General features: G+C 35.6%; 1 protein-coding gene across 10 annotated transcripts in view; it reads right to left on the reverse strand.

Annotated features, from left to right (window-relative positions):
• The window catches only part of CEP128 (centrosomal protein 128), a 393,976-nt gene that overhangs the window by 295,060 nt on the left and 76,475 nt on the right, over nucleotides 1-22,441 (reverse strand). For all 10 annotated transcript variants that reach the window (XM_058567480.1, XM_058567475.1, XM_058567474.1 and 7 more), the window contains 4 exons: nucleotides 17,690-17,776; nucleotides 14,788-14,862; nucleotides 13,050-13,182; nucleotides 5,866-6,017 (listed from right to left, as the gene is read on the reverse strand). In XM_058567480.1, coding sequence (XP_058423463.1) covers nucleotides 5,866-6,017; nucleotides 13,050-13,182; nucleotides 14,788-14,862; nucleotides 17,690-17,776 — 447 coding nt within the window. The remainder of the gene's footprint in view (nucleotides 1-5,865; nucleotides 6,018-13,049; nucleotides 13,183-14,787; nucleotides 14,863-17,689; nucleotides 17,777-22,441) is intronic.

A 22,441-nucleotide genomic window follows, 5' to 3' on the forward strand; every position in this document is an offset into this window, starting at 1 on the left:
GTGCTTTCTAATACCAATGAGAATCCAAGACATGGCTCCTAACCCAATTTCACACCATCCAATCATATTGCCATTTGTTAAGTTCTACCTATGTTTAAAGTAAAATTAAGTAATATTAAAAATTCAGTGCTCATTTCAAGTGCTCAATAGGTACATATGGCTAGCCGATATTGGACAGCACAGATATAAAACACCTCCATCATTGCTGAAAGTGCTCCTGCACAATGCTAACCTAGAGCAAACACTAATTCATATCAATATAATGACTTGGTACTCGTCGTAATTTTTCTTCTCCTTTGTATCTACAGGTAGAGCCCCTTTCTTGTGGCTAATGTTAATTATATATATTCTCTCTTTTTAATTTTAAAAATAAATTGCATAAATTTTACTTAAGAGTGCAAAAAACATTTTGGTTCTCAATAAAATGAAATACTTAGAAGAATATGTTTTGGGAGACAATATGTTTCGCAAATGAACATGACTCATTGCTTTTTTGTTTTTAATTTAGCTTTAAATGTCTGATCAAAGTTCACTTTGATATTTGGTTTTAATTGTTGTCTTAGCCGAAACACACACATTTTGTTAATGTTAACAATTTATCTGTAGATTGTGTCGGATTTTCATCAATTGGGAATAAAGAGAGTATTATTGATTCCTTTCCAAACAGATACCTTTCTTTCTCTTTTCAGTTCACCCATTGTCCTAGGTTCAGCCCTTTGGGTAGCCCAACTAAAAGTGTGGGATGTGTACCAGGGCTCTGCCTCTTCATGGGCCTAAGCTCTGCTCAGTTTGTGATCCAGAAGACACTGGAGGGGCAAAGTGGTGCCAATTGTCAGACCCATCCCTCTACGCTCCTCTCAACAGAATACTTGACCCCTCCTGTCCTCTTGCCCAGATAACTCCCTGATAACTTCAAACAGATTTTTAAAAATATGTCTTTTCTAGTTTTTCTCAGTAGGAGGTTTGTTCTGCAGCAAGCTAGACTACAAATAACAAAGGCAGAAACTGTTCTTCTTTAATCAAGATTGCCAAAAGTTTGCCTAATTTGTTACTCTTCTCTAAGGAAGAGCAACCTATAGTCTAACATTTTACCATTATAAAGTTTTGCTGCCAATATCCGTTTTCTTTATAATCTAATCTGTGTATTAAAAATTAGTACTCAGATAATACTTTATTTTACAACATAGACTTGGATAAAGAAGAAACTATTAAGACAAAAAAAAGAAGTACAATAGGAAATTACAGCCAGGGTAATTAAGATCTCTAAGACCACAGGTCTCTAAGAAGGGTTTAAAAGTAGTATTGAAGAGAGCATTATTGCATAGCAAAGTCGCTAGCTTTATATAAGAAAAGTAAGAATCAAGAGTTTATCCCAAAAGCATAGTAAAAGGAACAATTTTCCTTCTGCTTCTACTGGACTAACCATCAAAAAAAAGTTATTATTGATTATCATTCCTGTTCTCCACTACCTTCTCTTTTTTTAAAAGTAAATTCTGGCATTACAGTTCCAAGTTTCTGCTAATGAATAATCATGTCAGTTGTCACTCAATTACCACCTTCAGCATTTAATCTAAATTATGTACAGCACCTTGTTTTTTTCTTTCTTTGAAGTTCTTCAATGAATTTAAAAGTCAAATTTTTTTTTTCCAAGAAGAGTAAGTTGATGGAAGATGGAGGCTGAGATTAAATCAGGGGGAATCATTGATCAAGGATGCTTGGAATTCTTATGAATACAAATAGCCTATCAAGGTTAATGAGGTTCAACTCAAGTTTAGAAAGAAGAGAAAAATGCACTTAGTTATTTTCTATGCATATACAGATTTAAGGTCTTAGGTACAATTTGAAAGGTAAATTATGCAAACTCAAATATAGCTTCCCTTTGGGTTTTTTATAAGCTATTTTCACTGGCTTTCCCCAGTGTAAAACAACTGCTTAAAATATATATTCTGGATCAACAAAAACAAATGCAATTAGTGAGAAAGAGCAAAGGTCCCCTTGAATACTGACAACTCTTCCAGAAATTAATGTGCTTTTAAGGAATGACTGGACAACAAAAGTTAGCTTTAAAAAAAATCATGGGGCCGGCCCAGCGGCGCAAATGGTTAAGTGCGCGTGCTCCGCTGCAGCGGCCCAGGGTTCACAGGTTAGGATCCCAGTCGTCCACTGATGCACCGCTTGTCAAGCCATGCTGTGGCGACGTCCCATATAAAGTAGAGGAAGATGGGCACGGATGTTAGCCTAGGGCCAGTCTTCCTCAGCAAAAAAGAGGAGGATTGGCATCGGATGTGAGCTCAGGGCTGGTCTTCCTCAAAAAAAAAAAAAAAAATCATAAAAATGTTCTACAATATATTATTTCAGTCAACAAATATTAATTGAGTGTCTAATATGGGTAAGACATTGTCGGGGGTACAAAGGGATACAGAGCTAAGACCTGGTTCTTAACCTGTACTCCTTTATGATCTGAGAAGGATATAAGTCTTTAATTCATAAGTGGCTCCCAGAATGCCACAAGTTGGAATTATAACATCAATGCATCCCGGTGAATGGCCCAGAGCCAAATCTGTGCACAGCAACATATCAGAAGAAAATGTAAACAGAAAGTTGAGCATCAGAGAGGAAGCAGAGGAGAAGATTGTTAGAAAGACAAAAGAAGCTAGTTCAATACACTCCAGGAATAAAGACACAATCTGCTGAAGTAAAGAGAATCTCTGGTTACAAGGACTCTGTTAAAGAGACGTGCAGGGTGGGAGAGCCTTACCATAGCCGTGAACAAACAGTCCTTTAGACACCATTATCCTCTGATTCTGTGTGCACCAAGCAATTTTTGGGTTACTAATTCAGCTTCCCAAAACCTAGGCATACAAAATTAGGAGACTGGTGCCCTGCATAGGAGAATAGCATTTAAATATCTCTATAGGACTCCCACAGGGTAAATCAACGAATTGGCACTCTTTTATATACCACTCTCCTATAAGTTTCATTGTTAGTATGAGCCAGTCTCCTGAGTCACATTAACTGTAGGACACAGAAAACCTAAGCTTCCAGATGTGAGGACAAGACCTTGAAACATGATGCCTTCACCAAGGTAAGGACATCAAGGTCGGATTTGCCTTGGTGACAGGGCAGCTTTCGTCTGCAGCCCCTTTCCTCCTTTACTTCAACCCACTTTGAAATTTTAAAGAAATATACCCAGATTACTTTAAGACAGTGTGAAAAAGGTGCCATAAGAACCTTAGTGATGTGGGCAAAGGGATGGTTCAGAAGGAAGGATTATCACTTCCAACTGATATAATCCAAGAGGGCTCCAGGGAGGAAATGGTTTAGGATTTCCACAAAAAGAGGACATTACAGACACCATGAACAACTGGAACAAAGACAAAAAAGATGGAAATGACTACGGAAGTTTAAGGAAAAAATGAGTCATTTGACAAGACTGTGCATGAGGTTCTGTAGGAGAGATGTTAGAAAGTTGAAGCTAAAGAGAAAGATATTAATGACTGAACAAACCATAACAAATGTTCTTGGTTTGAACATTCATTTATATTTATATTTGGTCTCTAAAAAGCAACTAAAGAAGACTAATCTCCATTTTTATAGAATGTATAAGGCAACACTCCATACTACCTAATATTTTATAAAAATAAAGCAGAGGCTAAATGCTTTTCAATTAAATTTCAATAAAATTCCCAACTGTTAGAGGTTATAACTGAGTGATCCATGACCTATATCTCTCACAAAGTCCACACTAAGTAACATTTTGAGAATAGCTTGGGAATAAAGATATTCAAAGGGCCTCCACAAAGTATGAAAAATAAACAAGCCACAATCAGAAGTACCACTAAATCTAAAACAACTGATATAAATTTAATTAAGTTACTTTGCTGTTAAAAATAAGAAAACCTGGGGCCAGCCCAGTGGCATAGTGCTTAAGTTCCCACACTCTGCTTTGGCAGCCTGGTGTTTGCAGATTTGGATCCCAGGCATGGACCTACATACTGCTCATCAAGCCATGCTGTGGCGGCATCCCATATACAAAACAGAGGAAGACTGACACAGATGTTAGCTCAGGGCTAATCTTCTTCAGCAAAAAGAGGAAGATTGGCAACAGATGTTAGCTCAGGGCCAATTTGCCTCACAAAAAAAAAAAAAGAAAATCAGAAAAACAAAAATTGGTCAATGGTAATTTCTTCCAGGATGAATGTCTTTTTGTGATATCTTTTTCAACGGCAACTGGAAAAAAATCTTTCATCGTCCAAAAGAAATATGAATTAGACTTGAGACAAACTCAAAAAACTTTCTGCATCAATTTTAGAATGTCATCTGCATAGGAACAGGGAAACCTGCCAGGTTTTTATTCATTGCTATATTGCCAGCCCCTAGAACTGTGCCTGGAATGTAATAGACAGTCATTAAGTATTTGACATGTGAGTAAATGTTCAACCTCTCTCTCCAATTGTCTTTCACATCCAAACCTATACAACCAATTCAAATTAACTCAAGAGAATTCCAACTCCTCCCCTAACCCGTGTGAAAATGTAAAAGAACTATTAAGTTAGGACAAGGGGAAAGCCAGGATCTTTGAATGTGAGCATTACTAGATTATTATAAGTAATTTTTTCAATGCCTGTGTATTTGACAAATTTTTTCAATTTATTCCACAAGTGGTAAATGAAAAGAAACAATGGGAAGGAAGGAAGGGGTGGGGTGGAGGAGGAGGACAAACCGACATGTGGTTATAAACAGCCTGGCAAAGGGATTTTTCTACCTTTGATATTTATTAGCATAGTTTTTTTAAATACTTACCTTTGGCAAAATAATCATATTTTAGCACTTTTGTCAGCAGGATCAAGGGCTAAAATAATACCCATGAAGCAAAATTTAAAAGTCCTATATTTACAATATTCTGAGAACATTTCTGATAAGTATTTATTAAACATGCAGAGGGCTTTGTAAAGAGTATGCCAATATTTCATTATCTTTACAATCTGAATCTTGAACTAAATCTAAAATACATTTTCTGTTGACACGCTGACAAGATGAAAGAGAAACTCAGGCTGCAGTAACATTAAATATTTCCTTTGGATTATATATAAAGTTAGATGCTTTTAACACCAATATTCTACCTTTCGTTATAATTTAGGAGATTCTTCAAATGTGGCAACTTATTACAATTAGAACATAACTTCACTAATAAAAACAGATACAGAGGACTGATACATATCTATTTCCAAATGTGTCATCTATGCTTGATCTAATTTGCATCATTATAATTAGAATTAAGCCATTTCCTTTTTATGAAGTTCTTTCCTTTGATTTTTCATATTTTCTCATAATTAACCCATCTGTGCTAGATAAAAGGCGGGCAGGAAATGGTAGCTGCCTAGTTACACACTTCATTCACAGTTACCACGTCATTCATGATTACTACACAACTCTAAATTAACGGAGGCATCACAACTCGACCACATGCAGAGCAGCTAGAGATTTGAAAACCTTTATGGTTCCAAAGAAGAAATATCAGTAATACCTTTTGGCTATACCTTCTGCCAGTTTCACCCCCAAAATCAATGCTAATTCACTGTCCCTTCAGAGAAGAAAGGTCTCTTCTGTCTGTAGGAAGGGTTCAATTGCTACTAGAACAAAAACATTTCCAAGTTGCATGGATTCCTGGCTTTGAGGTCCAAATGAAAGAGAAATGAATCCATGGAAATTTCTATATATAATTAGTCATCTATACAATTTATATTATCTATACTCAAACTAGAGTTCATAAAATATTACAATCTTTATATTAAAATTTCATTAAGCAATTCTATGAGACAAAATGAAAGCCCTTTCAATACGGCTTAAAAATAGCAAAGTCACCTCTACTTGTGCTGCCAAACGTGCTTTCTCCTTGTCTCTTCGCTCCATGCACCGCTTCACCTCCTCTAACTCAGACGCCACGGCACTGAAGTTCAGCTGCACTCTCAAATCGGACATCTGCTTCTCCAGATCCTCTTTTTCCCGCTCAACCCCTTGAAAGAGAAAATGTAAAGCTTTTGGTTGTTCTTTTATGCACAGGAGAATGTACTTTCAAAGGGTACAAAGCCTTGATGTTTTAATATTCCAGCTACCATAATTCACTTATTAACACTGTCACTGAACAGACTTTTCACAATTTGCTAGTCTATTGTTTCAAGTCTCACACAGTTTTCTAAAATATATACATTACCGTGTTATCACATTATTCCATTTTGATATTAAAACTTATTTCAGGAAAATCCTACACATTTTTTTCTTTAACTTTCCTTAAATCTCGATGTTACTACCAAACTCAAAAACAAAAATACTGAGAGAATTTTCAACTAAGCTACTCCAACTAAAGTTAATGAAGTTCACACAATGAAATGCTTTTCTTGCAACATAAACAAATGATGCTATCAAATCTCTGATTGTGTATGACCACTAACCTATTAATTCTGGTGATGACTACCTGAAATTACATCACTGAACAATATAAATTAACTTAGTATTTAACTCAACATGAAATACTTTGTCTATGATGCGAAGGGCACTGTAATACCATCTTCTTCAAAGATAAATAATACAAAAACCCTTTCTCTATGAGTTTGCACTTCAAGAATAAAAAGAAGACATATAAACAAAGTAGTTCCTTGAATCTAGGGCATCAAAAATTGGAATAGATACTATCAATTTAAAACTACTGTTTTTCCAGCAGTGTCCTTTCTTTTCTTTCCAGAAAAGAAAAGAAGGAAGGAAGGAAATAAGACCAAATCAAATTTATAGATCATTCATAAGACACATGCCAACTTTAGAAATATCAAAATGTTCAAAATTGTACATCTTGGGTGAAAGATACAGCAGCATTTTAATAGCATGATAAGAGCACTGATGGATACTATACAGATATTTCTGTATAATGGATATTATAGGATATTACAGATACAGTGATGAACTCTATCTTGGTGAGAAAGTGAGGTAGGAAGAATTGGGAACTAAGTTAGATTTAAAGAATGGATACAAAATTTCACCGAGCAAAGGAGAAGGAGTTGGGGTGATATTTTAGGGAAAGGAAACAGCATAAAGCACAGGAGTACAAAATTGGATTCACCATTCAGGTAACTGCACACACAGTAGTTCACACAGCTAACACACATGAGGGAAGGAAGAGGGAGAGTCATCAGAGAGTTTATGCATTGCTAGGGAGCTTAGAGATTATCCTACAGACCAGGAGTTAGCAAACATTTTCTGTAAAGGTTCAGATAGTAAATATTTTAGCCATATGATGTCCGTCACAACTACTCAACTCTGTCATTGTACTGCAAAAAGTAACCTAGACAGTGCATAAATGAACGGGAGTACCTGTAATCCAATAAAGTTTATTTACAAAAGTCTGTATTTGGCCCATGGGCCATACTTTGCTCACCCCTGCTAGGTCTCCAACCTGAAAATACACATATCTGTTTATGTGTAAATGTATTTATTCCTTTTATAAATATATGTATTCATTCATTTTTATAAATATATATTTTTTATTTTATAAATATACATATGCATGTGTATATAACATATATCTCCATAGTGTATATCTATCTATATATAGATATAGATATGTTTCATAACATATACATTAGTATATATATGTATAAAACAGTACGACTATATCTTATATAAAATATGGAGATATTAATACATATGAATATGTGTATAAATACATATACATAGATGTATATTTTATGAAACATGAATTATATTTGATATGGAGACATAATATTTTGGTATATTTCATAATATAGTTACATATAAAATATTAGTATGGATACACATAAATATATAGATATAACACATATATACACATATAATGAAACATTTCTCAAAATTAAAATACTTAAAACATAACATATAAAATATAAATAGTGTTACAAACACTCTCCTCCCACACCCAGAGGAGTGTCTCATATGCTCCATTTTGAAGAATGCTTGTTACAAACTGATGGGTCAGTATAGGATAAGAGTTAAGGGCTCAAGTTTGGGGAGAAAAAGATTTGGGTCTGCAACTTCCCATAAACATGACCTTAGGCAAGGTATTTAATCTCTTTGCTCTTCAGTCTTTTTTTTTTTTAATCATTAAAACAGAAACAAGAACAGTACCCTTCTCATAAAGCAGTTGTAAGAAGTAAAGGAGACAATGTAAAATAAGTAGCATAATGCCTTGTATGTAATAAGAACTCAATAAATTATAATGAGAGGTATAATCAAGAGAGCAACATGAATGGTTTGTGTCTTAGAAGGGAACTTTTAGTAGCAGTATAGAAGAGAGATTACAGAGGAACTAGAATAAGACAAGTTAAGAGAGTAATACAGGGCCAGCCCCATGGCTTGGCGGTTAAGTGTGCGTGCTCCGCTGCTGGCGGCCCGGGTTCGGATCCCGGGCGCGCACCAACACACCGCTTCTCCGGCCATGCTGAGGCCACGTCCCACATACAGCAACTAGAAGGATGTGCAACTATGACATACAACTACCTACTGGGGCTTTGGGAAAAACAAATAAATAAATAAACATTTAAAAAAAAAAAAGAGGGTAGTACGGATGAGATGAGACATGGCTAAGCTGGGGTAGTGGGAATAAAAAGAGGATGGGGTGAATTCAAGAAATATCAGGATCTATAAATAGAGAGGATATTGGGACAAATTAGATGGAGAGAATAAGAAATAATTTCGGATGTTCTTTGTATTTTAGGCTTGGATATCTGGATAAAGGATGATGCCATCAATTGAGAGAGGAAATAAAAACAGGTTTTGAGGAAAGGATGAATTCAGTTGTAAAGTGTTGACTGAGCATTCTGTGAAGAGCATACAGAGATGTCCAATGAGCTACTCCAACTGGAGGACTGAAGGTTAGGAAAGTGAGTGGAGCTCGATGTAGGGGTCATCACTTACAGATGATAGCTAACGTATAAGATTAAATAATAACCCCTAGGGAGAAGTACTAAGTGGGAAAAGCCATAAGATTCAAGACAACACCATCATTTAAAAGACAAACTGTAAATAAAAAGATTCATATGCAAACAATGAAAACAACTGAGGCAGAAGAACCAGGAAAATGTAGGAGCACTGAAGTCAGTGGAAGAGTTCTGAGAAGGAAGAGGAAATAAACAGGGGTCAAGTAAGATAAGTAATGGCAAGATGGCTTTGAATTTGACGGAGGAGACCACTAGCAAACTAAGCAAAGTCAACTTTAGAAGCGCAGTGAAAATCATGTTGCAGTGGGTGGAGGAACAAACAGCAGCCAGAGTGTGACAATGATTGTGATTTCTTATGTAGAATTTTTTTAGTAATACTAGTATTCTATAAAGATGAAAACTCTACAATTGTTAAAAGAAGATGAAGTCCATTATTACCACATTGATAAGAGAACTTGCAGATTTTTTTAAAACCTGGTAAGTAGTTAAGAAAAGTGAGATTCTTCTAGTCCTCAAAGACTTACACCAAAAATAACTAGATTTTACGAGGCAACAAACATATAACAAATGTACCAGAGTCTTTTATGAAACAAAATGAGAGTTCCTATGCGCACCTTTATGAAAATTTAATGAATAATCTAATACCTTACGATTTTACTCTCAGAAATAAATTTTAAAATATTTGATGTCAAAATATATTCAAATTATAACATCACATAAAACTTAAGCAAACTTAGTGGCATGCAAATATATTGGAATAGGTATGTCAGAATTTGCCATCCAGTGAAGATTTTCTGGCAATGTGGAAATTCTAACTCAGACAACATATTGAGTTATGTGTGGGGAATGTGGGGAAATATTTACCTTCCCTGAATTTGATAGTGTATCAAATGCTTACAAGAGTTTCTCCAATAATTTAGGCATTTGAGTAGGAAGCCTCATTATTGAAATAATTTACAAGCTGAACAGTCTGGACTAGTCTATTAGAAACCATAATAAAATCTCAATATCACCATTTCTGTTAGCCCTGAACTTTCAAAAAGAAATAAATCCAGAGTTATTAAATTCCACAACCTAAATCAACACCTCCACTTGAAAAGTATTCTAACAATTCTCAAACACAAAGCGTTCCTAATCCACATAAGAAAAAGCCAGTCATATGGTTCATGACCACTTCTGAGATGTGATCAATTTTTGCCACCATTATCCAGATAACAGAAAAGACAGGATCTTAATTTTAACTATTTGTATATACTGAAAATTGGGATAAGAGAAAGTGAAAAACATAGAGGTATTTCAAATTTAAGTGCAAGGACAAGTATACACACACACACATATTTACATATAGAAATAGGAAGCTGGAAAAAAATCCACTACTGGCTTTGCTGGCTCTTTCTAAGAGAAAGCCCTCGGAGATAAGCAGGTCTGACAATTGAAATGGGTTTAAAAAACAAAGCAGAGAAGACATTAAAATTTGATGCAAATATCAGCAACAAACAAGTGAAATTTGAAATTAAAAACATAATGCCATCTACATTAGCATCCAAAAAAATGAAATACTTAGGTATAAATCTAACAAAATCTATATGAAAAAAACTATTAAACTCTGACAAAAGAAATCAAAGATGAATGAAATAATTGGAGAGATATTGCATGTTCATGGATAGGAAGACTCGAGGTCAAAATATCAGTTCTTCCCAACCTAATCTATAAATGCAATCCCAATCAAAATCCCTCCAAGTTATTTTGTGGATATCAATAAACTGATTCTATAATTTTATTTATTTATTTATTTTTCCCCCAAAGCCCCAGTAGATAGTTGTATGTCATAGTTGCACATCCTTCTAGTTGCTGTATGGGGGACGCGGCCTCAGCATGGCCAGAGAAGCGGTGTGTCGGTGTGCGCCCGGGATCCGAACCCTGGCCGCCAGCAGCAGAGTGCCCGCACTTAACCGCTAAGCCAAGGGGCCGGCCCAATAAACTGATTCTAAAGTTATTAGGAGAGGCTGAGGATCTAGAATAGTCAAAGTAATATTGAAGGAGAAGAACAAAGTTGGACGACTGACACTATTCAACTTCAAGACTTACTACAAAGCTACAGTAATCAAAACGCTGTGGTGCTGGCAAAAAAATAAATACATCAATGGAACAAAATATAGGGCTCAGAAACAGACCAACATAAAAATAGTCAACTGATCTTTGACAAAGGAGCAAAGGCAACACAATGGAGAAAAGACAGTTTTTCAACAAATGGTGCTGGAACAACTTGACACCCACATGCAAAAGATGAATCTAGACAAAGATCTTGCACCTTTCACAAAAATTAATTCAAAATGGATGACAGACCTAAATGTAAATGCAAAACTATAAAACTCTTAGAAGATAGGAGAAAATCTGGATAACCTTGAGTTTGTCAATAACTTTTTAAATACAACACCAAAGTCACAATCCATAAAAGAAAGAACTGATAAGCTGGACTTCATTAAAATTAAAAATTTCAGCTCTAAGAAAGACATTGTCAAGAAAATAAAAAGACAATCCACAGACTGTGAGAAATTATTTGCAAAGACATATTTGATAAAAACCTATTACCCAAGAGTCTTAAGACTCTTGGATATAAGAGTCTTATACAAAAGACTCTTAAAACTCAAAATAAGAAAACCTGACTAAAAAATAGTTCAAAGACTTTGCTTAACAAATATCTCACCTCAGGGCCGGCCCTGTGGTGTAGTGGTTAAGTGCGCACACTCCACTGCTGGTGGCCCAGGTTCGGATCCCAGGCACGCACCGATGCACCACTTGTCAGGCCATGCTGCGGCGGCGTCCCACATAAAGTAGAGGAAGATGGGTACGGATGTTAGCCCAAGGCCAGTCTTCCTCAGCAAAAAAGAGGAGGATTGGCATGGATGTTAGCTCAGAGCTGATCTTCCTCACAAAAAAAAAAAAAAATCTCACCAAAGAAGATTAGACAGATGGCAAATAAGCATACAAAAAGATGCTCCACATCATATGTTACCAGGAAAATGCAAATTAAAACAACAAGATACCACTACAAACCTATTAGAATGTCCAAAATCCAGAACACTGACAACAGCATATGCTGACAAGGATGGGGAACAACAGGAACTCTAATTCATTGCGGTGGGAATGAAAAATGATATAGCGACTTTGGAAGACAGTTTGGAAGATTCTTACAAAACTAAACATACTCTTACCACACTATCCAGCAACTGCACTCTTTGGTATTTAGGCAAAGGATATGATGCTATGTCCACACAAAAATCTGCACACAGATGTTTAGTTTATAGTAGCTTTATTCAACCGCCAAAACTTGGAAGCAACCAAGATGGCCTTCAGTAGGTGAATGGATAAATAAACTATAGTACATCTAGGCAATGGAATATTATTCAGTGCTTACAAAAAAAAGAAAGCTACCAAGCCCTGAAAAGACATGAAGAACCTTAAAGGCATATTACTAAGTGAAAGAAGCCAATCTGAAATGGCTACATACTATACGATTCCAACTATATGAGGTTCTAGAAAAGGCAAAACTATGGGAACAGTAAAAAGATAAGTGGTTGCCAGGAATTGGGAGGAGAGGAGAAACAGGTGGAGCATAGAGCACTTTTAGGGCAGTGAAACTACTCTATGACACTATAGTGGTAGGTACACGTCATTATATATTTGTCCAATCCCAGAGAATGTACAACACCAAGAGTGAATCCTAACGTAACATATTGACTTTGGATGATTATGATGTGTCAATGTAGATTCATCAGTTATAACAAATGTACCATTCTGGTGGGGGATGTTGATAACAGGGGAGGCTATTTTTGGTGGGAGCAGAGGGTATATGGGAAATCTCTGTACCTTCTGCTCAATATTGCTGTAAATATAAAACTAAAAATAAAGTCTGTTTAAAAAAAGTTGGATGCTAAATGATGATGATCTTGTTGGGAAACCTGGTAGTAGATCAAGAAATAGACAGGATGACAAGAGCACAACATAAGGAATGCAATTCTGAAAATGGGAAGTATTTAAGAAAGATCAAAAAACCCATACATTTACAAATCAGAACTATACCTCTCCTAAACTTCCAGTCATCTCCTTGTTCATCCTGATGGTTTGACTCTTGCTTGGAAATCTGAGATACTTGATGTTGTAAACCCTTTCGATCACCTTCTGCTTTCATAAGTTGTGTACGGAGTTCTTCTACCTAAATACATATAGTCAAAAATGAAACTTTTCTCAGTTTTAAAAGCAGGAAAAGAATAACTGAACTTACAAATTATTACAAAATATCCTTCTAGGGAAAAAGATTTTACTTCTAATGGGCTATTGTAAACACAAGTTGAAACCAAATTAGTCTTCTTGTTATGCCAAGCCCAGTGGAATAGTCTCTTGCTCCATTTCTTTACTCCTCCCATTCCTTCCACACAGAATAAATGTCTTTTCCCCTTCTCTGTGTCTATTATGACAAAGAATCTGCCCACATTTAAAAAAAAATCCCTTATTTTGACCTCAGTCGACTCTATTAACCCAAACCACCTTCGATTAAGTACTACATGTTTTTATATTTTTCACTTATTTTCTTTCATGTGAACATGGTGTATTGGTTGGTAAACTCAAGTGAAATGATCATGATTTAGCATGTCTTAATATCAAAGTACTGCTCAAAATAAATAAGCAACAAATGCTGCTGAATAAACTATAAACATCCTGAGGTCATGGACTATTTTATTCATCTTTGTATTTCTAGAGACTAGCAAATTGCCTAGCACATAGCAGGTATGTCCCCAATGACCATTACACAAGGAAGCAGTGGCAAAAAGACTCAGCTAAAGACACAATGACAACCTGAACACAGAAGTCTCTTACTTCAAAAAACGAGATTAGAAATTACAAGTCAGAGTCCTCCCAAAAAATCAGAATGGAATTGAATACAAATATAAACTTTCCAAGAAAGGAACTCTGACTCTGCCAACATTAATTCCATTGGACCACTGGCTGCAGAAGAAAGCCAATGAATATTTTTAAAGGTTTTGTAAAAGAGGTGCTATGGTGTATTTTCAGCACTGATTGTCAAAATCTAATACTCCTTCTGAACATCTATGATGCCTGACATCTTTGCCAACCTAGCATATTATGTAGTGAGTTATGTAACCCACACCTCAAAACAGAGGAAGGTGCGATTGCAGTTTATACTGAACTCAGGCAGAACGGCAGTTAGAAACTCACATGCCCTTATCCAATGTATGTAAGATGGCTATTTCGAGTTACTGAAGTTTAAATATTAGAAGCACCAAACTCCTATTATGAGCTAATGGGCTGCAAAACATTATGCTTTAAAATTAAGCCTTCTCTTTGGTTAAAAAGGGGGCAGGCAGCATCTTGAAAATGTGAATATAAGACGATGCATCCAGAGTAACTTGAACATGTAAAGGTCTGTTTTATGTATTTTACTTCCTCCTTCACTCTCCAATGCCTCCTTGAACAAAATTAAGCTTCTGGGAAAATTTTATCTTACACATCCAGTCTCACTCTTCCACTGGTTATGCTGAGAGAGATAAGTCCTAAGTTGGAGCAGCAATCAGCAAGATACACTCTCCCAGTGGGAACTTGGGCTGGGGTTTTGTACTAGCTTTCTCTGAATATTCCTGAAAGGATTTCATCTTTTGCTTATATGCATTAATATACACTCCTTAGGAAAAAGTTTTTCGAGACCTAGTTTTTTTTTCCTTTCACAAACACATTTAATAGAGAAGGAGACTCAATCCTTATTTAATTTAAAAGTAGATTATCATAGCTTGCGTAGACTTACCTGATGCAAAAGTGTTTCTCTGCTGCCTTCAGACTGATTCAATAACTTTCGAGATAGCTCCAATTCCTGTTCAAGCTAGAGTTGCAACAAAGGATAAAGAAAAATGTCCAATGGGGCAGAAGATAACTAATGGATTATGGGCGCAGTTTAAGAGGAAAAATGTGGAAACGTTTTCAGAAGATATTTACAGCTAACATGAAAGAATAAATATCTTGTTATAAACACACGTTAATACTTCCATTAAAGTAATGTTGATTGCATAACATAAAGTGAACCAGACCAGACCTCAGGAGGTCTGAGTTCTCCAGCCAGTTCCATCTCAACTGTGACCCTGTTTAAATCTCTTCTCTTGAGGCCTCCATTCCATCATCTCTAAAATAAGGATTTTATATTACACAATCTCTAAGATTCCTTTCAGTTCTTAATCATTTTAATCTGAATTCTAAAGCAATTTTTTCTTTAAATTAGTACATAGAGTATCATATGAACTGAATTACAATAAAACTTCAGGGACTCAATGACTCAAAGTATATTTCATTCAATCAATGATTTCATATATTAATATGTTATACTCCCAATATTCATAACACTCCTAAAATTTTAAAATATCTAAGTACAGAATAAGACATTTAAAATTTCCCTAATAATACTGCCATTAGATGTACATCCACAGAACACATGCTAGTTAGGTGACTAAACACCCTACAAAATCTGACTGTGCCTAATAGGACAGGAAACAAGTTTGTTAAAAATCCAGAACTTACATATGCTAAACACGTTTGCATTTTGTAACAATAAGGTTGTTTTATGAAATCACAAATTTATATTAAGATGTTAAGTGCTTAGATTTGTAATAGTTATTCTAAATTATCATTTCACTTTGACAAACTATCTATATATTAGTCCTCTAAAAATGTACATGTGGTAGGTATGGCTATCAAGGAGTAGCATGAGGGAGCATTATGGTGATGGAACAGTTCTCTATCTTGATTGTGGTGGTGGTAACATGAATCTACACATGAGATAAAATTGCATAGAACTATACACACACATGCACTCAACACACAAATGAGTGCACATTAAGCTGGTGAGATCAGCATAAACTCTGTGGATTGTAACAATGTCTATTTTCCTGGTTTTGATATTAGACGGCAATTATGCAAAATGTTACCACTGAGGCAAATGGAGTGAAAGCCACATGGGACCGCTCTATAATTTTGTTTTGCAACACTTTATGAATCTATAATTATTTCAAAATACATTTTTTAACCCAGTTATACAATTTTTAAAAAACTATACGTGTGGCTCATAAAAAAAAAGTCATCTTTTTAAAAACATAAAGTATATATGGAATCACAGAATCCACACAAAATAGTATCAGACCTATTCTCTTCTTTCTATGGAGAAATAAAGATGGAAGAAATCACACACCAGTCAAAATGGTTTTGAAACCTACCAAGGCCCATATTGGTCACAATGCCTGGGTAATATCAGCAGTCTCAACTCCCAGCAGGCAAACTTGATGACCTGACATACCTTGCTCACCATAAAGGCAGCATGGATGCATCATTTTACTTTACACAGGTTGGCGAAAGAAAATAAAGGAGGTAATGGTAAATAGAAAAAGCAATATGGAGCAAAGAACATTACATCAGGGACAAATTTTCACTTTATCATTCATTACCTTGGGCTCATCCTTAAAACTACTCATTCACAAACTGAAGAGAGTTGTTTGGCCTTTGAATTAATTTCTAGCTCTAAAGTGCTAGGCTGTATAGGTTCACAGATGTGAATATATGTCAAAGGTCCTTAATATTTACTGGGAATAGAGGATTTTTCAGAACCAGGCTGCTAACTATGCCTATTTTATATAGTGAAAATGAATATATCCAAAATACCTAGCCTTTCAGCAACAGGTCTTTCCTAACCCTGCAGCAAAGTCAAGCTCTTTAAATGTTCTCCAGCAAGGAACGGTAAAGTTTAATTCGCATCTTGAAAAGGAGAGTGACCAGAAGACAAGGTAGCAAATGACCTGTATAGTAGCCCCCCTTACCCACAGGGGATACGTTCCAAGACCCCCAGTGGATGCCTGAAACCACGGAGAGTATTGAACCTTATATATTCTATGTTTTCTCCTAAACATACACACCTATGATAAAGTTTAATTTATAAATTAGGCACAGTAAGAGACTAACAACAATAACTAATAATAGAATAATTATAACAATAGACTGTAATAAAAGTTACCGTAGATGTTAGCAACCTCAGCATATGATTTTTGTTCCTTGCTTATTCAGTCGAGAACTTTCACCTTTTCACTTAAAGCATGCACTTTATGGCTTCTCTTTGGCATATCTGAATTGCCAGCATCACTATTCTTGTGCTTTGGAACCATTACTAAGTAAAATAAGGGTTACTTGAACACAAGCACTGCGATGCTGCGATAGTCAATCTGATAACCGAGAGAGCCACTAAGTGACTAATGGGTGAGTAGCGTATAGAGCATGGATACACTGGACAAAGGGATGGTTCACATCCCGCACAGAGCGAGACAGCGAGAAATTTCATGACGCAACTCAGAACACCATGGCAATTTATGACTTATGAATTGTTTATTTCTGGATTTTTCCATTTATTATTTTCTGACTGTGGTTGACTGAGGGTAAATGAAACTCTAAAAAGTGAAACTGTGGGTAAGGGGGGACTACCGTACATGTTTCCAAGAGCAAGTAGTAGAGAGTGGCAGAACCCTTGAACCAAGCGACTCCACATCAAAACAGAAAGGCTTTGCTGTGTTCCAACAAGTGATCTCAGGGACACTTTTCAAGGCACTCAATGAACATCACTGGCCCCAAACAGCCCCAAATAATCACTCTTTGAAAGATAACTTGCAAAATCTTACTTGACTCTTCTCAGTTTCAGTTTGTCTTAGCTTATTTTTCATGATTCCCTCATCCTCATCAGCTTTAGCTTCTTGTTTCTTCAATGCCTAGAACGAAAGAGGTGGGAAAATATGTATTATTCCAAAATATATGTAAAACTGAAAGACACTACTAAGATTTATTAAGAAAAGGCTAAGGAAGATGATTATGAGTTGTACAAAATATATAGAGGAATTACAACCTGCTCACTCACTGAAGTCCTAAGATCACTTCATTGGGGATCAAATATAAACAACTTCCCAATCTTCCTAATCAATTTCCACTTAGTTTCACTTTTTCCCATCTTTGGGAATTTTGTTACACATTTAGAGTATAGACAGCTAACAGTTTTCTTGGAAACAAAAAAAGCTTACTGCCTGCTGAAATAACAGTATTTAAAAGTTATATTACCTGCTGAATTACTTAGACATAACACCAAAAACTAGCTCACTAGTTTTCCAAATTCTGAAAAAATGTGTCATCAAGACAGAAACATGCTTGTTGCGTCATGATTACATACATGACATTTTATTTGAAGGAAGCATTCTTGTCTACATCTTTCTCTCCTTAATAAAATGGAAAAAAGAACTTTAAGAAAATACAAATTTTAAAAGTTAATCACAAAAGAGTTTGTTTTAGTTTGTTTCTATGTTAAAATTTAAGGAAAAAATTTTATATTTGGAGCAACCTTTCATAACATCTAAAAGGCATTCCATTAAAAAAATTTTTTTTGACAATTTTAGCATTTAGACTTAGCAAGGTGTATGTGTAAAGGTCATCTAAACCGAGAGAAGCCAAACTGCCAGAATTCTTCTCCAACAAGATCTATGCCATGGTGCTCAAGGGAAAAACGATTTTTAGGCAAACAGCAAAACATATTAAAAACTATTTTGATGCAAGTATAATCAACCGTATTCAATTTCATTAACATACATACCCAAGAAATATCTTCTAAGTGCACTTACTAGGTGCCAGGCACTGTGCTAGGGTCTACTAATGGACATATGTATATAAAATAAACATGGCCCCCCATCCATGAGATTACAGCTCCCTCTGCCATGGCTCCTACTCTCGCTAATAAAAAGCAATTGAGTAAGAAAGCAGAGACGTATCATCAACATGAAAAATAATTTTGATCTGAGTATAATAATAACACTTTTACAGTGTTTGCTATATCCAGACATTCTTCTTCTTCTAACATGTATTAAATAAATACATTACCTATATTGAATATATACATTTAATCTTTATGATAATTCCATGAGTTATTATTAAACCCATTTTACTAGGAGGGAAATTGGGGTTCAAGGAGTTGAATAACTTGCCAAAGGTCATTCACCTAGTTCATGAAAGAGACAGAACATAGACTGAGGCTGCCTGCCTCTTAACCATTGAGCGGCGCTACTTCTCCCTGTTGAAATAATAATATCAACCTTACAGGGTGGCTATGAAGACTAAATAACTGATCTTTGTAAAGCACTAAAACGTACAATAAAAGACAACTATTAGGATTACTAAACTGTTAACTTTGATAAAGTATTAAGAAGCAGTCCTTTTCAGGTAGTTATCAAATTGTAGAGTAAATGGAATTTGTAATAATATTTAACTCTTTGTACATAATCTATTCAATTTTGGCTAGTGGGATGTGTTTAAAAATTTTTTCCTCAACAAAATTATCCTAGAAACTTGAAAATTACTGCCGGCATCTTTATTCTTTCCATGCTTCCTTGGTCTACCCCGACCCAAAGTGCGCCTGCGTGCGTGTGTGTGCGCACACGCACGCGTGTGTAAGAGAGAGAAAAATATGAAGAGAAATGATATAAAGAAATTGTTGCTACATATTTAATCAATTCATTTTATAAAATTTTGAACTATCTTATTCCTCAACATCATCATTGCAACCTAGCCCCACTTTTTTCTTATGAAATTGGTTACCTTTTCAATACTTTTTCATTGAACTAAAAACCAGCCTGGGCTTTTCCACAGAGGTGAGATTATGAGGAAGACTTCCTCAGGCAGTTGATAAATTTCATCAAACTACAGTCATGCACCACATAACAATGTTTCAATCAGTAGCAGACTGCATATACAGTGGTGGTCCCATAAGATTACTACAACATAGCCTAGGTACGTAGTAGGCTATATCATAGGGGTCTATGATATAATGTAAGTAATGTAGGGGAGGTCTATGATATAATGTAAGTAATGTAGGGGAGGAAGAAATTTTCCTCTACCTTTCCAGGTTCTTCTGGCTGGTCTAAGAAGTAAATTGACATGGGACAGATTAAGAAGAGAAAAACAAACAAAAGTTTAATAACATGTACACATGAGAGAAACCCAGGAAAACCAAAACACTCACCAAAATGGCCAAAGCCCTCACCTTAAATACCATCCTCAGCTAAAGACAAAAGAAGATATTAGGGGTGGGGAAAGTTAAGGACCTCAAAGGGAAGGAAGGGAATTCACAGGTAGGTGAAAAGGAGCAAACAAACATTTGGAATACAAGTGTTTGTCTGGCCAAACAGAAAAAGAAGACGACAGAGGGGAGCCCAACAAACAGGCTCCCTGTCTACCACCTAGTTCATGTTATGCTAGGGTGATAGCTTGCTTCCTGAGACAGGTTTTTTTAATCTGAATTCTTTTAGGCAGATAAGGGGGAGATAACAAGAAAAACTTTGAGTCTTTTGTTTCTTAAAAATAATCAGCCTCAAATAATCCTCATGTTAAAGAGACAAATTTTTTTCGCGTTCAGTACACTCTATGATGTCCACACAACAACAAAATCGCCTAACGATGTACTTTTCAGAAGATATTCCCATCGTCAAGCGACACATGACTATAGAAGTTAGTTTAATAAAGGAAGTGAAGAATAGCAAAGGAGAATTAGTAATACTAGTTTAGTTTAGTGCACCCATTATTGTTGATAGGCTTTGATTCATAATCAAGTGTTTGTCGCAGCCTCTAATGAAGACTCTTCCAAAATCCCACCAAAATACATAACAAGAAACCTATCAAGATTAAAATAGCAATAATGCTAAAAACCAAAGACTAACAGGTAACCTAATGCTGAAATCTAGAATTAAACTCCACAAACATAAGGCAGGTGAAACTGAATGGAGGAAAATTGAATCAGGCTTCACTTCATTAATTAGAGACCTCCTAAAAAGAGGTAGGAAGACACTTTTGCTTACCCCCCAGTAATAGTCAGCCTACACTTCTGGACTCAAAGTCCTGAGCAGAAGCCACTCCAAATGCGTATGCAGTAAAGGCTCACCCAAGCCAGGTAAGGTCACTTGAGGCCATAAACTACTTCAAATAAGAAGGGCTTGTCCCAAAGGTAAGAACCATTCCCTTCCAAAGCTGAGTTCAAAATCTAACTCAGAAGACTCTGCAGCCTTCAACCAGCAGTTGCTAAGATCCTTCGCATGTGATTTTGTGCATCTCTTCTTGCTCCAGATTGTTTCCACCTCTGTCCTCTGCTTACTGACGTAAGAGACACAGAAGGAGTCACCTGCTAAGCTTTTAAAACTTGATTTAACCTCATGCTGCAACTTTAAGAGATTAATTTAAGAATTTAAACACCCGAAATTCTCCAGGGAAGAAATTTTTCCATTTTACTAACTGGAATTAATCCATTTCTGTCCCTTTCTCATGAGTTCCAACTTACATTTTAAAAATCCTATAAAATTTTACATCAAAAAAACAAGAAAGATATATTAATGTTTCCCAAGTGTTTACGTAACTTATTTTGATTAAACACATTAAAATATATCTAATTCATTTATATGCTTATTTTTACTTACTTAGATAGACATTCAAAATAATCCTTGTTTTATCCAGAGGCTTATCTTTCCAAAGAGTAATACAAAAGCTTTGGTGTCACTATGGTGTAAGCTTCAGAAGGCCAGGGACCTCATCTGTCATGATCACATTTTATTTCTAACAGTATAGGTACCACCTAGCATTTTAGGCGGTAAACATATGTTGCTGAATTGATGAATAAATATCCTTTTATAATCTCTGAATAACAACTTCACTTTCCAATTGACCACCACCATTCATCACATACATGTAAGTTTTCCATATTTCTCCCACCTTTCTTAATCACCATGTTTTCTCAACCATCAAGTTGTCTTTCTTTCTGGAAAAACAATTATGGTATAGTGATGTTGGAAAATAAATATTTATTTTAGGGTTTAAGTCAAAGAGTTAATACCTTTTCCTGTTTTCACAAGTCATCATTTTAGTCTTTTCTTTACAAAAAAATCTGCTGAATGATTTTAAGCCTTAATTTTGAAATAATTTAGGCTTACAGAACAGTTGTAAAGACAGCTCAGAGTTCCCATATACCCTTCGCTTTGCTTTCACTAAAATTAACATCTTATATAACCAAGGTAGGTTTTTCAAAACTAAGACGTTAACATTGTTACAAAACCATTAAGCTACAAATGTTATTCAAGTATCAAATGCTATTTTTTTGTGTCCAGATCCAATCAAGCACACTGTGGGGCAGCTTGTTTCTTCAGTCTCCTCTGATCTATGAAAGTTTCTCAGTCTTTCCTTGTTTTCATGATCTCAACATTTTTGAAGAGATACTTCAAGCATCTTCAGATAAGGCATTTTGTAGACTGCCCCTCAGTTTGTGTTTTTCTCATGTCTTCTCACGATTAGACAGGGCTCATAAATTTGGAGGAGGATATCACAGAGGTAAGTGCCCTTCTCATTGCATCACA

Source organism: Diceros bicornis, chromosome 24 (assembly GCF_020826845.1).
Source record: "Diceros bicornis minor isolate mBicDic1 chromosome 24, mDicBic1.mat.cur, whole genome shotgun sequence".
Lineage (NCBI taxonomy): Eukaryota > Metazoa > Chordata > Mammalia > Perissodactyla > Rhinocerotidae > Diceros > Diceros bicornis.